The 18,974-nt window shown below is 37.3% G+C and overlaps 1 protein-coding gene across 1 annotated transcript; it reads right to left on the reverse strand.

Moving 5' to 3' along the window:
* Positions 1-1,925: 1,925 nt before the first annotated feature.
* On the reverse strand, positions 1,926-11,505 carry NRSN1 (neurensin 1). Its single transcript, XM_015818389.1, has 3 exons — positions 11,418-11,505; positions 3,640-3,840; positions 1,926-2,554 (listed from the first exon to the last, which is right to left on the reverse strand). The coding sequence occupies exons 2-3, from the start codon at positions 3,829-3,831 to the stop codon at positions 2,156-2,158; spliced, it is 591 nt and encodes a 196-aa protein (XP_015673875.1). The 5' UTR covers positions 3,832-3,840; positions 11,418-11,505; the 3' UTR covers positions 1,926-2,155.
* Positions 11,506-18,974: the final 7,469 nt, after the last annotated feature.

The raw sequence follows: 18,974 nt of genomic DNA on the forward strand, positions 1-18,974 counted from the left end.
TTCCTTTCCCCAACTTCCATAAAATAAAGTTGACAAATTACTGTAAATCATAGCATTGTTTATTTAATGTATAGCTTAATGTGTTTTGTGAACCCAAACAATGGTAACTTGCTTAATAAACTAAGACTAAACATACAAGGTGTGAACCCAATCAGTAACTCCTAGATGACACTGTGAACATTTAATAGCTATAACTAACTAACTAACTAAATAAATAAATCCCTCATCAAGAAATCTAGTTCTCAATAATTTTATTAGTCCATTGGAAAAAATATACGGAATTGTAGGGGAACACATGTTGTCAAATAATACAAAGTTCACATTTTTACATAGGTTATTTTTTTAGTTCCATTGATTAAAGGGTTGACAGTAACTGTCTCTTGAGACAGGTGTGATTTATATTTTTAATAACAAGGTAAAACAGTAAGCATTTTCACAGCTGTTCTCTGCTTAAGGAAAAGCTTGCTTTCTTAATCAGAAATGTAATATCTGGTACTTCAACTCAAGATCAAACAGACTCAAGGAAAGATGGAAGAATATCTCAGACATCAAACTAAATGTGATACTTCCTGACATTTTTCCTACAACAGTCCTGCTGAAATTAATAACAAATCACGAATAGGGATGTTGATGGTGGTTGATGGTGGTTCACAAATGGAGTAGGCCAATCTTGCTCTGGCTTTCTCTCTCTTGTGTATGCAGGTATGTATGTATGTTTGTAATGTGTATGTGTGGGACGTTCTTCTTCTTTACTCCCTCTTTTACTGCTTTGGATGTCAAGGGAGATACAAAGTTCTGGTTCTTGCTCTTCTGGTTACTTGATGCTGTTGTAGTATGTCTTTGATGACCATGACGTTAAAAGGAAGAATTTCTATATGCCTATGTACAGTATAAGAGCTCTATGTACACATCCAAATGCCTGGGATGATATTTTTATTGCCCTTACCTTGTTCTAGTAAACCTGTGCACCCTGTCTAGCATAACCAGGCCATGTTTTTTTTTAATTCATAAGGGCTCAAGGCCAGACCTGCAACTGAGTTAATTAATTCTGTATTCTTTTCCATGCTAAACACTGGGCACTTTTCACAATAGCCTTGGTGAATGTTAATAGAAACGGAGAGTTAAAAAAATAAAGATATATGTTGGCTGAGGGATTGAGAATGACCCCAGAAGAAATCGGTTTGATGCAGCCTTTCTTTCAACGATTAAAAAATTGTAATCTCTTTAAAAAGATGAGCTTTTGATAAATATGATAAAATAACTGGCCTTCAATATTATATATTTTGACTTAAAAATGGCACTGTCACTGGCTACTGTTGTTATATAGAATGGTTGGGAATGAATTTGCATGGTGAAGCAAAGAGCTGGCTGCACTCTGCAAGAGGAAGTGACTGTAGTTTTCTGGTTTGGGGAGTGAGGTTTTCTATGTCTTTAAAACAGTATTAAGCCTCTCTGAGATACAAAACACAAGCAAATTGTGTTCCCTTCTCAAACGAATGGCAAGCTGAAAAATCACAATTGCAATAGGAAGAAGCTTTGAAGGCCAAAGATAAAGGGGTTTAAATTTCTAAATTTAGAATGGATAGAAAGCTTTGGGTATTAAAAAAAATAGAATCACATGCATATGATGGCTTTTTTTTTAAATGTTTGCACAAGGTGTGCTTCTGCTTGCTCTCCAGGAGAATAAACATGTCTAATAGAAACAGAAATTGCCTGCTTTCTACTGTCTGATACACGCACACACAGAGTTTTTGTGGGACTCTGACAGTTCTTTTTGAACAGGACATGATTTAAATTGTTCACACTAAACAGACAGACATATTCATTATTTAAAAGGAATAAAATATGTAACAAGGAAGAGATAAGTGGAGAAGAATGAACCACGTTCTGGAAGGGGAGAACCTAAACGATTCTGTTCACTTAAAAAAAAACCTTCACAACATACACAATAATGCTTTATTGAAACCAGTGATGGCTGAACCTTCACTTCCTTATCATTCCTGTAGTTCCTATCAAAATAGGTTTTTTTCCCCCCTGCCTGCTTCTTTTCCTGCTGAGTGCAGAACTGCCGCACTGCAAACCCAGGTTGAAGTGCTAATCAAGGCAACCTTTTCAAATTCACAAGAAGGGTGTGTTAGGATAGAGAGAAGAGGAATCAGGTCTCAGATAACGGCTGGATATTTTGAACTTTGGACAATGTAACGGGTATCTTGGATTCTCCAGGCGCTGGGGCTTTTGTGACTGGGTATGTTTGGGCTTTCATATCTGCTATTCTCTCTTTAAATTTTTGTTGCAGGTACTTTTCTTCTTTGGAATAGCTTTTTGCAAATGCAGACATAAGTAAACAGGCTGCCATCGTGGTCCCTCCAATGCAAAATAATATTGCTCCTGCCAACTTGCACACATCAAGGGCTCTGTTAAATTGGACAGCATGGGTATCCACTACCACAAAATCTTCTACTCCAAGGGCTTCAATTTTGGGGGTTACCAGAAACCCTACTACAAGAACTATGATCCCTGTCAGCATAAACATTGTCCCCGAGATGAGTCCAACCTGAAAAACAGAGAGATTTCAGAAATCAACAAGGCAATTTTCTATTCTGATGGCTTTTGCTTTGTGGCTATAGTCTTAGATGTTAAACATACCTAATGTGTCACTGATATTTATAGTCACTTCTATGAAACTTAAGTTGCTTAAGGCTTTCATCCTGTTGACTGATGAATCTGTTCTCTTGTGGAAAAGTTTGGGGTTTTGCTGGCAATTGCTGTCTTATCACATCTGGAGAGTTTTGAGATCAGGGATAGCTGTCTATAAACACCATAGTTTTATCAGTGCCTAAGTCCCATGAAAATCAGTAGGATCTTTATCATCCTACTTACCATAGACATATATAATAAGCAAAAAAACCCCCCAATAAATAAATTGTTCTGTATATATACATGAGCTTTTGATTTAATAATTTGATTTTCTAATTTGAATGCTGTATTTTCCTTTTATTACTATCCCAATAATGGAATTTGGGACAATTTATTCTGAAGCAAAAAGGACTGATTTTTGGTCCAATATTCATTTTGAATATCTGATTTTTTTTTATGTTCCAGAGTTATAGATTCCTGTATCTTGAAGTGGGAATAGTTTAGAATAGAGGTCCCCAACCTTTTGGGCACCAGGGACCGGTTACATGGAGAGAGGTTTTTCCGTGGACTGGAGAGTGTGTGGTTTTATATGATGACTGCATCCCACGGATAGGGCTTTGCTTGTTTGTGCGGACCAGTTGCTGGCATGCTGCGGACCGGTACTGGTCCATGGACCGGGGGTTGGGGACCCCTGGTTTAGAAAATAGTGAGTTTAATGAAGATTTATATAGCTTGTATCTACCATTTGGCCTAACAAGCTGCATCAAAGCCTTCCAGTTTTCTGCTTTCAAAATAAAAAGAGATGGACAGCTGAGAATAAATACACTGTGTATTTACTGATTTATTAAATAAACATCCCACCTTTCCATCGAAATTATTAACAATGAAGTTATAATGGAAAAGCTAAAAACTCATCAGTCATTAATGCCGATGGGTTGTGAGACCTTTGGAGTCAACACTCCACAGATCTGCTGCAAGACAATTATTAGGTAGGAGCTGTACCTTCCAAAATGTAGAGCTCCACTTGTTGGGTGATCTCTGGATCTGAAAATCATCATCGTACTCCCAAATGGATCCTGTGCAGTCTTCATAAAACTGATGCAGGTAAGAGCGAACTCCATAGCGCTGGTAACCACCTTCAGTGGAACCCTGATGTCCTTGCTTTGATGCATAAATGTCAGCATACGCACTCATCCTTCCCACCTGCAACGAGACAGAATGGACACTGGGATGCCACAGAGCTAGAATTGGGTTGGGCCAATTATTAGCATGATTTCTAAAAAGTTGAAAAACCTCACCAGAGAAATTTTCCAATGAAATATATTTAGTGTTAGATATTTAGATTAGAATAGCTGGTTCTTAAAATAACACCAACACATGCTTATGGGTTCTTTCAGACCTCTTATTTTCTAGATGACCGGGTCAATAATTTAGAGAGGACCTGTTAAAAGTCCATTCCCCTATCAACACTTTATGAGGTTTGTGGATTATGGGTTGGATGGCAGGCCTTCTCCTATAAAATATGTACAGCCTCAATCAAAGCCTCAAACCAATCAATTAAATGGTGGTATTGTTTTAGCAAGATTCTAGTGCCTAAGGATTCTGAGTAGAGACATTCATCTTCTTTATTTTTTATTTTATCATTTTATCATTTATTATTAGGGTTTTATGATTATGTATTTTTTATTTTATTACATTTCTTTACACCACCCAGAGTCCTCTGGGATTAGAGCAGGTGATCAATATTAGCTAAACCATTTAGGTAAGCCAATAGCAGACATAGTTTGCTTGGTATATTGTCCTAACCATAATTTCCAAAACCATAAAGTATAGTTTGTTAAACATAACATGCTATAAACTGTGGCTTAGAGAGCAGTATAGTTCACTTTTGTTCACACATTAAGCAAAACGAAACTATATCTTAGACCCACTTAGTAAATCAGACAGTATTGACCATTACTGACTTATATTTCTTCAATATAAGAAAGCGTTTCATGTTTCTATAGTCACTGAAAAAAATGTCTATATCATTCATAGTTTTTCTTTACTAGCATACCAAACCAACTTGCAGGAAAAATGCTTGCAAACTTTCCTCATGTCATATGTTTGATCCATAAGATTCTTTATTGTTAATAAATATAGCATCTAAGACTCTTAAACTTTAAATCCATTCATATTTATAAATAACTAAAATATGATTTCAGGCAAAACCCAAAAGTCATATGGTTGAGATTATTGCAGATCTAATGGAGCTGTGAATATAGTCAAGCACTGAACCATGAAAATGAGTTTAATCGGAAGAGTGTTAAAAAAAAGTGTGAAGTGTGAAGATCAACAGAATCTGAAGTGAATCACTGTACTTTCTACCTAAAACTGGATGTGATATCCTTTTATAAAACTCCCTGAAACATTTTGATTGAAATGTTTCACTACTCTTGTTTTTAAGTTTATTCTTATAATGAGTTCAGATATCACATCCCTTTTCAATTAGGCAATTTACAACAATTTGCTGCTCAGATAAATTGTGAAGGGGAAGAACACCAACCTTCATATTTAAATTATATGAAAATCAGAAGGCAATCAGTTTCAAATGACAAAACCTAGCATAGATCCTGATATTTTCATCACTATGACAACCATTCTCAAATTCTACAGATTATATCAAGGTTTGGGGTAAATGTGCACTGTATTTTTTCAACCTCTTATGAGTTGTATATTTTTAACGAGCATAGGACAGCAATTCTGTATAAAATTGTGCTTTTTGGCTGTAACAGATGGATTCCTTTTTTAATGTGCAAACACTTTTTTCAATAGCTTGAATTTAGAACCTCCAGAGAATTTCAAAGTCCGTAACATTGGTGTTAATGTTATTCAAGTCTTTTCAAAACAGAATTGGTAAATATTTGCTTTGATGCTCCATTACTTTCTTTTATCATGAACTGTCCTTTGAATGGGCAATTTATGGCCCAATATTGTATGTGGAGTTATTTGTGAGGATGGCTTGTTGTATCAGGGCAAGGAAAGAGCATGTATAATATATTTGATGGACATGCCAACTTGAATCACTCTTGCATTGGAATTATGAACCCTTAGTCATAGTATTGTAGAGAAAAACTCTTGTAGTTGTGGGGGAATAATATGTTTGGGGCTTCTTTTTTGGAGTAGCAATAATCATGAGAAAAGCTGTATCACATGTGAAGAAATTACTGCATTGGCAAAGAATTCTGAAATATATTGAACTCAAACCAGAAACTTGGACGGAGAGATACAATGGTTTGTCCAACTTTAGTTCTACCCAATTGAATTACAGCCAACAAGTCCTTTGAATATGCATAAGCCCTCTGTCTTTATAGCACTTGGTTCTTCACAAAAGGTTGGACTGAATGATGATTTTTGGGGCAAGAGAGTTAATTGCCTGACAACTGCATTTTCCTTTAAAAAAATTTCACACCAGTTTCTCTGCTTTACTTTTTAGCTGGTTTTAGCAACCACATCGGTGTTTAACTTTTACTGTCTGTGTTATTGTTGTATTTTAAATAATTCAACTATTTCTTGTTGTGAGACACCCATTCTGTAATAGGTTGGCCTCTAAATACTGTTAATAATTGTACTGTCGACCTATAAATACTGTTAATACTGTTAGGTTAATAAGGCTAATAATAACAAAGACTAATCTTAAAAATTACCATATGGCATAAGCTTTATTATTTGCACAATTATCCACTGCAGAAGATAATATCTCAGTGATGTTAAATTTAAAGTACTGACCTATGACCTTGCTTTTATCGCAACAGATAACCTGGCTACCCTTTAGGAAATGATATTTGCAGTTCATTGAAAGTTGATTTAGCTATCATAGCATTACACTTGTCAATGTAAGTAGGGCATAGGATGATTATTTTTGCACTAGTTTGAAGTAGTGATATATCAAAACCTTTCCACTGGCAACTGGGCTCACTGCAATCTGCTCTGGCAAATGTGATAAAGCAATTAATAACCCAAACAAATGCTATCAACTTCATCCATAGGCTGATGAAGCCCTTGCTGTGTATTTAACCCATTTGTGCACACTTTAGCAACAGGCTATTCAATCTGACAAAGTTTATGTCGGCAACATCATCTTTTGTTAGTGTTAATTTTGCTGTCTACAGGACAGTTGAAATTTCTTTAGACTCTAGACTTTCTAATTGGAGAGAAAGCAGTTAATTCAAAAGATCGTTCTAATGTAGCATCCTACCTCAATCTTTAATTTCCTTTTCTCCCTCCACCAATGAGAAAGAAATATCAATGAGAACAATAATATACCTCTCTATAATACTGCACACATTATCAATCTAATTCATTCTGAATCACAGTCAATGATCATGGCCCCTGAATAATGTCCCATATTTTCCTGGTGAACATTTCTTGGAGGCAGTCAAACTCATATAGCATTATTTATATGCACTACTGGCGATATAATCCATCCTTAACAATAGGGTGTAATCCAGTCCATTCAGTATGTAACTTTGGGAAGGAAGCAATTCATGGCTCATGTAACAATGACAGATTCAGTGAGGTATTCTCTGACAAAACTTGCTTATTAAAAATGATGTGGAGACTCATTTCCCACTTGATTTTGGCTAAGCAATAGCATCCATCTACTGCTGACTGTCACATGATATGTATGGATCCCCAGCTGTTGAATGCATTCAATTTATGATGTGATCTATTGGTCCAATTGGTATTTCATGTACATAAGCAAAGTTCAACTTGGTATGCTTCATAATTCATTGCTGGGGGACTTTGGACCAGTCACTCTCTCTCCAATTTACTTCACAGGATTATTGTTTTGGGAAAAATAGGAGGAGGAAGGGGTATTAGGTATGCATATTGTAAAAATAATAAAGGATGGATTAAAAAAAAATCCAAATAAATAAATAAATAAATAAATAAAATATTGACTAATTGTATTGGGGAATCATACAGGTATTTTAATTTTAATTCATCTAATAACAGAAATTACATAAGACTAAAAATTAAAATGGTAGACAATGAATGCAACACTTGCAATAATCACTGGAGGGAAATTTAATAAAAGAAGCTCTTCTAACATTATAAAATTATAAATCAATAGGCCCAGGGGTCTCCAAACTTGGCAACTTTTTGTGGACTTCGACTCTTAGAACTCCCAGCCAGAATGGCTAGCTGAGGAATTCTGTGAGTTGAAGCCCACAAGTCTTAAAGTTGTCAAATTTGGAGACCTCTGGTACAAGCTATAAAATGCATGGGGGGGGGGGAACACCTTTGTCTTGAGTGAAAAAATAATATGGTACATGATGAACCCTCTTGGGATAATAATCCACAAGTGAAGTGTCATTATTAAAAAAACAACCACCCTTTAATAGCTTTAGGGAGAATACCCAGAAAGATTTCTGGAACATTAAGGGTTCAGGCAGGCATCTAGCTTTCAGACTATATATATCCATGATGTTGAATCCAAGGTAGAACCTTTCTAAAAATTTGTTAGAAAGAATGTTTTAAGTTATAGACTGCCAAACTGGGATTCATAGAGACAGATTCTTCTGAGGATCCATTTCTCTCTTGACATCAAGGACTTAATGCTCTCTGCTATCTGCAGTTCAAGCAATCCTCTCAACTGAGAAGAGAATGCTTGGAGCTGTGCAAAGTTCATCTGCAGGTGATATAGCCATAGTGTCCTGTTCCACGTGTGGACAGGCCAATCACAGAAAAAGGAAAGGCAACACAGCAAAAGAGTGATTGCATTCAAGAATGGTATATGGATTTTCTCTGAAAATGATACACTGTGGATTAGAAAAAAAAAAAGGAGTTGCTAAAGGAATTTCTTAAGTAAGCTCTCAAATCAACTGTAAATATTCATATTCAGGGAATCCATTTCATAATATCATCTTATAAAGGCAGCTGTTTGTCTTATGCTTGAGCAAATCTAATAGGAACAGCCAGCAACAAATTACAGTAGTAATTTTAGCAGGAGGAAGAAAGTAAATTGATCAGCAGAGGAAAAATAAGCTGCCGTAACTACAGAGGAAGAAAGTATCAACAGATGCCCATTTTCACAGATAAACATGAATGGTAAAATATGACAAATCATTTGCCTGTCCAAAGGAAAAAACAGTTTTCCAAAGGAAAACAATTTTTAAATTTAATTTGTACAAACATTTATAACTGTGGTTAAACAATAGTATCAGTAAGATCACCAAGAAATGACAAAAATGCAATCAGATTGTTAGGACATGTAGTTTCATATTAGGTAATCCTATAGCATCTTCAGTTACCATGGTAAAAGCTGTCTTGAATGATTTTCCAGTATGATTTTACTACAGAGGTATGTTGTAGGCATAATCAAATTTGTGAATAAATCAACTATATGCAGTATACAGGACAGAGTTGGAAAAGAAGAAAGACTAAAATGAATTCTTCTAACCCAATTTGTGACATTTTTATGAATAACCAGAAATAATTCTTAATTTAAACACTAAACTAACTGAAAAATTAATAAAACTTATCACAATCAATGTATGGACAAATAAAGAAAATAGAGCTTCTTTTAATGTTATGCACACTTGCTCTTTCTGATCTATAATACTTTTTATATTAAGAAAAAAAATCCAAAAACTGTGTTTTAGTGCAAATACCACTAACAAGAAAGAATAGTTCATTGAAAAAAATGTCTAAGTAAAACCTCAGTGCAAATGATCTCATTCTCTACTCAAGCAAGCAAAATTATATATATATAATTTTAATAAGTTTGGGACGAGAGCTTATATGCATGCACCTATTTTCCAAAGTATCATTTTTAATTCCAATTGATAATTGATATTCAAGTTGATTTAAAATACCCAGTTTTATTTTTCAAGTAAAACCAATCTATATACATACACGCATGTGTGCTCAGATTATGATTAATATATCTTCTGAGAAAAAAAGTTACAGATAATATTTTCCATATATTGATACTGAACAACTAATAATTAATTTTGCTTGATTATCACCTTTATATACTGATCTTTTATGCCATGTTTCCATTTTTTAAGTTAAAAAAAGCTGAAACAAATTCCTTAAGCTAGATGACTTCTTTGACTAAAACTATGACCTTAATATCACAACTTTAGACATTTTTAATGTCTTTATCAAATAGTATTCTATGTCCATTATGCTCATGGATTCTGCATTTCTGCCCCCTTCCATACAAAGAAGCAATGTATATAGTCAGAGGAACTGCAAGAAATATTTTTTTATATTTAAAAAAATGTTTTTTTTCTTTTAGCAATGGAGATGAGATACACAGCATGAAAAAGAGGCAAGGAGTTCCAAAGGACACTGTTATTGTCATTGAGAAGAACATAGAAATCTAGTTATGTTTTCATGTTCTACAGAGCAATCATCATCACAAGGGAAATGCTTCTAAAACTATTATTTTATAGCTGAAAAAAAAAGAAAATTTCTGTTACATTTCCCCAAAAGTTTGATCAAGAAAACATTTTCTTATTTTTAGCCAATGACACACAAAGCACATATTCACCAAACGGTTATTTTTAAGCTTAGAATCACATACTGAATTGCCTGTGAACAAATCACAAAGCCTGCTAGAGAAATTGTGTTATCCAACAGTATGACATGAGTTATTATACTATGCATCACATTACCCTAGCAAAATAATAATAATGTTTACAATAGGCTGTAATACATGAATATAACATCACACAAAACCTAACATGACAGCCAATACATTTTATGCAGGAGCCATTTTAAAAATGTGATGTGAGTTTCATTTGGGTAAATAATAACAAAAGTAATGGTTATTATTTGTATGATCAGATATTTGATGGGCAGTCTTCAAAAATGGCAGGATATGTCCTCCTTCTCAGTCTCCTCCACTAAACTCAAGGGGTGGAGTAATCTGATAGTTTTAGAAGACATGGGAGGGCTAAATGAATTTGCAATAGATGAATTTAGACATGGGAGGTCTAAATAAATGAAGTATTGCCTTCCTGAAAGGAAGAAAAGAAGCAGTTGGGAAAGAAATCCACAGCTGGTAGCTTTTGCTGTCTTTTTTTAGAGGGTGATTTTTTCTCCCGCCATGTCCTTCATTCTGCCCTGTCGCTCCCAAGTGGGAGCTGTCCAAGGTGCTAAAGGCCAGCAACGAGCTCTGCAAATGGTTTCAGTGACCTAGGCTCTCATTTATTCTTCAACGTCAAACTTCTTTTCCTCTCTCTGATATTTGTTTCCATAAAACCTTTGAAGAGTCTGGCTCTTCGACGCTCCAGACGAACGGTTCGCCTAATCTAAACCCTTCACTTCCATTTAGTCCATTCTCTTCCCCGCCCCGGCCGACCTGATTATATTTTTGAAAACCGGCAGGCCAGTCTGGAAAATAAAATACCACTCAAAACAAAGACAGTATAGCGCTCTAGAACCGCCCCCTCCCCAAATCCCACCCGGACTGCAAACAACTGTCTTTCTTTTTTTCTTTTTTTTTAAAAAAAATGGCCATGCATTCATTATTACTGCTCTTTTTTTTTTCTTTTGCATGTTGTCTCTTTCCCCTCGCTACTTTTTCTAAAACTGCAGGACGGAGTTGCCCGCACAAACTCGAGCCCGCACTTTGCATAAGCAGAGATCATTTTCTCCCTCTCCCGGCTCTCCTGTAGCCCGGCTTGCTTCGGAGGCACGGATCAGGAAATGGCACGGCGCAAAAAACCATCAATCGGAGCCCGGGTGTGAGCCCGACTGCAGTGTGTACAAAGCGACTGGTTTACCTGATCCGCCTCTTCTTCCTCCGTCTTTCCTACCGGGCGAGCAAATGCAGCCGGGTTAGCTGCAGATCTCTCGCTCGGTTGCCATCTCTCTTCTGAGCTGCTCCAGCCTCAGAAGCCACGTATTATTTACACCCCGGTGCCTGCGCATTGAGAGTCACGCCGCCGTTAGGCTCTGCAGGAGGAGGAGGAGGAGGAGGAGCTGTCGCCGCTGCCGCCGTTTCCGAAGACCGCTCGGCCGGCCTCAGTGGCTCTCGCTCGTTCCTCAGGCCTCGCTTAATGGGCGAAACCAAGGCGAAACCAATCGTCTTAGCGCCCAGTCTTAGCTCTTTTGAGGGTACATGGCTGATGGATGATGAGCTGTTCTCTCCAGCGTTTGGCTGTCTGCATCTTGGTCACTCTGCCTCCATTGATCTCATCAGCCTAGGTCCCCACAGGCAACAAAATATTGCCCATCACCCCTGTCAGAGGCAGCAAAGAAGTAGTGGGTCATATATGCTATTTATCTGAGGAGTATAACAGAATAGTAGAATTGAAAGGGACTTGGAGGTCTTCTAGTCCAGCCCCCTGCTCAAGCAGAAGACTCTCTAAACCAGTGGTTCTCAACCTTTTTAATGCCGCGACCCCAACCAGTCGTAAGTCGAGGCCTAAACCGGTCGTAAGTCGAGGACTAAACCAGTCATAAGTCGAGGACTAAACTGGTCGTAAGTCGAGGACTACCCAACCGGTCGTAAGTCGAGGACTTTCCCTGCCCGAGAGCTCCGTGCATGTGTGGTTCTGCCCCCTGCGCTGGCCGAGGCGTAGCTGGCAAGCGGCAGAGACGGAGCAGGCCGACCACCAGCTAGCCCAGCCCAAGGGAGGTAAGGCACCCGCCGGAAAAGGGGAAAAAAAATGGCGGACAAAAAAAATGGCGAACAAAAAAATGGCGGACAGCCTTGCTTGGCGACCCCCGTGAAATGGTCGATCGACCCCAAATGGGGTCCCGACCCACAGGTTGAGAACCACTGCTCTAAACCATTTCAGACAGGTGGCTGTCCAGTCTCTTCTTAAAAACCTCCAGTGATGGAGCCCCCCCCCAACTTCTGAAGGCAAGCTGTTCCACTGATTAATTGTTCTCATTGTCAGGCATGGTGGGGTTCCTTCTGGCTCAAGGAAAAGACGATGGAAAATGCATTGGGGTCAAAGCTTCAGTGGGCAGGACCATCGCACTCTCCTTTTTCTTTCTGCCATGCATACGCATCTCACCAGGATTGTAGATGTGGAAAGACACATGAGCCAAGCTTGCCTACAGTCCAGAAAGTCTCTTTCGGCTCCTCCAATGGTAGCAGTAAACTGCTGCTACTCAACTAGGAACCGATTGAAACCTCTAGCAAGCTCAGTTTGGTTGGCTAATTTCTAGTTCATTGTCTGGTGCAAACCCACACAACTGGGATATTCAATAAAGCAAGGTTATGTAACTAGTGGCTTAGTCTGTTGTACGACTGAAGACATCTTGGAGCCGTGTGGCACCCTGGCCTCACCCACATTGCTAGGATTCACAGAGAAAGGGTGTAAAAGTGCAATTGGGTAGAACTGAGAGCTCATTTGCTTCCTCCCTCCAAGTATCCAATAATGTAAGGCGGTACAAAGAGCCCAGTGCATTCCAAAACAAAGAGACTGGAGAAAGCAGCTTTTGCTTTCTCACTGACTCAGTGCAATCCAACTGGGTCCAATGTTTCCAGCTGCACTATCCAATACAAAGGAAAGTGGGGAGATACAACCTCCTGAAGGAAAAGTGCGTTCAAGCGTAACCTAGTTATTTCTTATAATTTCTCCTTGTTGCCATTCAAATGGAAGTGGGGGAGGAGCATGAAGGGAAAGTGGATGGTCCTTTTGCCCTCTTCCCATAGGTGACCCATTCATCCTGGAGGATAAACAACTATTTGGAGATTGGAGTAAATATTTGCACATCTCCTAACTTGCCTTTTTTTTCAAAGGCCTGCAAGAAGAGGTTGCTCTGTGACATCTGCCCTTTGTATAGAAAGGGAAGATATTAGCTCTGATGTGCATCTTCTGGGGCCACCCAAGAGTAGTTCAGAAGTGGGCTTCTGAGGCTCCTTGGTCTTTGCACCTGCTCTTTTCTGTTCATCTCAGCTTCTGTTCTGTTATTCTCTGGAATAATTATTCCAATGGTTTAGAGATAGCTACTTTTCCTGCTATCTTAGGGAATCTGAAGGACAGTTGACAAAAATGGGTACACAAATATGAATTCTACACATTCACTAAATTATAACTGCAGGATTTTAAGTGAAAGTCATAATAATGATTAGGAAAAAAGTGTCTTATAGGTGCAACCTACTTCATCCTATTTGGAACTCAATAATGAACATGCAAAACTCAGGATTTCGGTATTACGTTTTATGCAGCAACAGTACTCCAGGCATAGAGAACAACATCAAAAAGAGGCTGTTTCAATACCAAAAGTATCTGTAGAGCAGGGTTGTCAAACTTGCAATGTCACGTGACGTGTTGCGACGTATCACAACTTTTTTGCTATTGCCGGCAATGGGGTGGGTGCGGTTTCGCTATGCTGCATCCGGCCCGCGAGCCGGCAGTTTGACACCCGTGTGTTAGAGTGTTCCTATCTGAAAACAATTAAAAAAATGTGTCCTGGGTTTTGTTATGTGGCTAGAATAAGATTTTGGCTATGTTTTATTTCTCTAGGTTTTTCATTCTGAAATGTCTTTCCCTTTTATACACATTCATAGAACTGCCAATAAGCAATTTCAGAATCAATTTTGTGCATGAGAACTATTCTACTTTTAGATCTTACGATGTTACCTTTGGCTTGAAAGGAACTGTAGGGCTTTTCTGCCTATACGTCTGAAGAAGGTTATTAGTTCAGAGCATTTTATTCCTCCCCAAAAGTTTAAAACAAAACCAAATTGGTATATTGATATGTTCCCATGACCAGTTCTGTGGCCTTCATGCTCTACAATGCTTGCACCCAAGCAACAAAAGAAGAAGGAATGCAATTACATGCTATCTTTTGGATGGCATAATATGAGAATTGTACTGTCGTTGTTCAGTTGCTAAGTCATGTCCGACTCTTTATGACCCCATGGACCCCCTGTCCTTCACTGTCTCCTGCAGTTTGCCCAAATTCATGTTCGTTGTGTCAGTGACCAATTGCAAGAAAAAAAAGATAAATGTTTTGGAATGGCCTTTGCAATCACCAGAATATTATTCATAACAACATATGAATAATAGGGTGATCTCAGACATGTAGTACGTACAAGAAGACCTAATAATATTTCTGAAATAAAAGAATTCTTTAAGGAAGATTGGGGAAAAACATTCCAAAGCAAATTAGAAAAACTCTTAGCTGTCTGCAGAAATCATTTGGGAACTGCTATTTTTGCCAAAGGAAGTGTTACAAAGTAGTGGCTGGAAAGAAGTCCAAGCTTTTGCATTCGCCTTACTATTTTGTTATTTTGCAACTGTAAACTGCACCTGTATAGTAAATAATGATCCAAATTTGCAGAAAAGCATCTGATTTAACTTTTTACCATTTAGGGGCTCTGTTAACTTCTATTTTCTTATAGTTTCATTAAAATTTGACCAGAGGTACCTAAACATTAATATGCAACTGAATTAACCAGTAGACTTTAATAAAGTAGCAACATTTATTTAATCCCTATTAGTACAAGGTTTGGCTCAATAATGATTTAACAAATTAGTCATTATTGGCTGGGATTACATATTATATTAAGCCAAAGCCCCCAAATTGCACAGTGACAGTGTGATCAGTGAACCCTGCCAATATTTGCTGGCTCCCTTTACCCATGTGCTTCTTATGACTCTCAAAACATCCTAATGCATTGGTGAGATCGGATTTGACTTTGTAGGAACCAAATTTGTTTAGAAGGAGAATACTTGATTTGTTTAGCGCTAAGTTCTCCAGCACATACAGTAAACTGATTAGACTGTAATTTCCTGCATTTGTCCCTAATCCATTTTTTTTTTAAAAAATGGCTATTACATTGGCTACTTTCCAATCCTTTGATGTAGAGATCACTGTTAGGATCTTTAAAGATCATTCATTTCATATTTGAGTGAATTAATTTGCTTTTTAATGCAATTTGGAGTGTCTTTATTCAGTTTCTCCACATCCTTAGCCAGTTTTAGTTTGCTTTCCTTTTTTTTTCATCCAACAGTCCACAGTTGCCTCTTGGCTGGTTTCCAACTTCAAAAAATATTTAATAATTTATTATGGTGGTTTGTCTCACAGTCAGCCAGATGTTCAGACTGGATTTGGCATTTTTGTCTGCCTGTTGAGTACTTCCCGGGGATCTGGGATAGACAGATGATTGAGTTGTATGTTAATATTTTTAAAAACACATCTGTGCAGGCATTCCTTTCTGATCTGAAATTGGTCAAGACTTCTATTTTGTTCACTTGCTTATAAAATGGGATCACTTGTTTATAAAATGGGATCACGTTTTGAGATGGCCAAAGCTCATTTGTCAGTTTAAGCATGCAATATACCAGATTTCTTTGGGCAGAGAAGATGACTTGGTTGATGAAAAGCATATTAACGTCTGGATAAAATCACATTCCAGTTTGCTTTTTAAATGTTCACCCATGAAATCCAGAAATACAAATTAATTTCATTCATTTAAGTGCTATAAAGATCTGATACTACCATGTTAAAGTTTCTGAGCTGATTGGAATTTGTGACACTGCTTCAGGTTTTTTTTTTTTTTTGGTAATATCATATAATTATCCCCATTTTTGATATGGGGCTGTTAGGAATACTGTATCAGGGCAGAAACACTATGGATGATCACAGTTTTTTCTGTCTTCCTGTTGCCATATAGTGGTCACATGGATTTTTGCACTCAGAGTTGCCATGCCTTAGCCTTAGTCAGACTTCATTGTTTATATTGTTTTTTAATGTGTTTCCTTCCCCAAGGAATTCAGGATGATATGTATGATTCTTGTCCCCTAATTAATTATATTCTCACAATAATTATATTCTCACAAATCAGTAAGACTGATAAAGAAGTACTGCCTCCAAAACACTCTGTGAGTGACAGGATGGATGGGGATTCAAACTGTAGTCTTTCTAGTCTTAATCTGGCTTCCTCACCACTATCTTACTATTGCAATACCCAGTTTTCCTTGTAAAAATCTACTTGGTAAGATTCTATTCAAATGACAAGATAAGCTTTTAGGATTTGGCAGTTTTGAATTACATCAGGTGTTCACCAAAGGACCCAGACACTTTTGATCAACAACTTTAATATACAGAGACTTCTTGTAGCTAATCTATTTAAACCAGTCTTTTTTCCAAACCCCCTATTATGTGTTGGATTACAAATCATGTCACACTGACATGTGACATGATGGAAACTGTAGTCCAATAGATCTAGAGAGAGAGGACTGGTTGGGAAAGCTGAATTAGAAGTATGTATATTTTGTGATGAGAGAAATTCAAACATCTGTGTAAATGTACATGTAAATATCTGATAAAATGCTGTTTCCTGGATAAAGGGCTGGATTTCTGAGTATTCTTTGTTCAGTAATTATGTCATTGTCAGGTGCAAAGGATTAGGACTATACATTATGTTTCAGCACAAAAAAATTATTCATGCCTATATACAACAATCTAGTCAACTAAAATCCTGCTAGGTAAGAATCAATGAATTCAAAATGGGTTGGACTTGGATCATTTGTGGTAATGTAAGGACTCTAAGCTGATAGCACATTTAACTCCACCTCCCAGCTCTGCCTGCTCTTCTCTTACAGTCATTCTGTAGCTATATGCTTACTATGTGTGTTTATTACTAGGATGTTTTAAAAAAAAAAAAAAGAACAATCTCTTACCTATCATAGAAGAATACAAAATAATATTAGAAACCTTAAATTATGCTAAAAGCATAAAAATTACAGTGTCCTCGATCAATATTACAACACTTTAAATGGCCAAGAAGAAGAGCAAGAAGAAACATGCATTAGCAGAGATCAAATCTGCATCATTAAGTTAAAAAGAGAATAAATATTGGGGTAATATTAAATGGGGATTAGGCTGCTTCATGGGTAGAGGTTTGTCAATCATCATTTATTTATTTATTTTAAAAATAACTGAAGGCATATCCAATATATCTCCCTCCTTCTATTTTCTCCACAACAACCCTGTGAGGTGGATTGGGCTAAGAGAGAATGACTTGCCCAAAGTCATCCGGCTGGCTTCCATGGCTGAGGCAGGACTTGAATTCATAGTCTCCTGCTTTCTAATCTGGTGCCTTATCTACTAGACCTAACTAGCTCTCACACTGGCGGTATTAGGTAAATGGAGCCAGAATCTCAGACTATTGGGTTAATAAAACAGTAAAAAGAGTAAAATCAAAGGCCTCTTACTTTGCTTTATTTAAGTATCCAAACATTAAGGATGTTCATATATAGGACCCTGGATCTGAGGGTTTTTTTGTTTGTTCCAATAAGAGCCTTGTAAATCTCTTCTCATAGAAGAACTTCAGGACATCTCCAAATTTATAGTAATTAATAACCTCCAGGAATATAGTCTTTTCTAATACATAAATCCCATACATTTATGCCTATTTAAAAAATAAATCCTTTTGATGTCACTGATGCCATATTTGTGCATATGGCAATGGGACTTCTAGGCAAACTTAATGTTAGTGACTTTAATTTTAAACCGATTGGGAATCTGTTTCAGTGGATTAGCCACATTGAAATATCTGAAGTAGACTTTTTTCTTGCCTCTTTAATGACAGTAGCTGAATTCACACATTATAGTCAAAGATTGTAGCGCTGATGCATCAGTAACTGTAGTGTGATGCTAAATGAGATATGTCCAGAGTTTCATTTTGTCTCTAGTCAAAATACTCATGAGATTAATTAAAATGTGATAAAGTATTCAGATGATTGCGGCTGATGTCCTGTTGGGAAGCAGTATGGAAAGTTAAGAACATGAAATAAGGTACAGAGTAGACAATGTCCAGTTAAGCATGAATACATAAGATTATTTTCTTCCAGATCTGCACACCAAGGGAATACAGATGGAGCCAGTGTAGTTTCAGCAGTGACAGGGGATTTTTAATATTTCCAAGGTGATGCTTGAAATTATTGAGGTTGCATTTTCACGGTATTCCAGCCAGCTGGCCCTATCTTTCACTTATTTGAGCATTGATATTTCACTGTTCTATGTGTCAAAATAACTTCATTTATTTTGTACCTTTGAGTCAATGTTGGTTCCTGGCAGCTGCGTGGACTAATCCCTGCAGTATTCTTGGGAAGGTTTTTCAAAATGGTTCACCATTGCCTCTTTCCTAGGGCTGAGGAAGAGTGACTGGCCCAAGGTGATCATGTGGCTTTGTGACAAAGGTGGAACTATTTTTCTGGAAGTGGGACTGATCCTTTAATTTTCAAGGGATGTTTTCTGCTCCTATAATTCTTTCTTGTAACCCACAACATACTCATCTTTAATATTCCATTTCCTCTCAGGTATTACCCTTACTTTTAGTTATAGAGCAAAAAAAACAGAACAAAACAAAA

The sequence above is a fragment of the Protobothrops mucrosquamatus genome, unplaced genomic scaffold (genome assembly GCF_001527695.2).
Source record: "Protobothrops mucrosquamatus isolate PMUCROS unplaced genomic scaffold, P.Mucros_1.0 scaffold733, whole genome shotgun sequence".
Lineage (NCBI taxonomy): Eukaryota > Metazoa > Chordata > Lepidosauria > Squamata > Viperidae > Protobothrops > Protobothrops mucrosquamatus.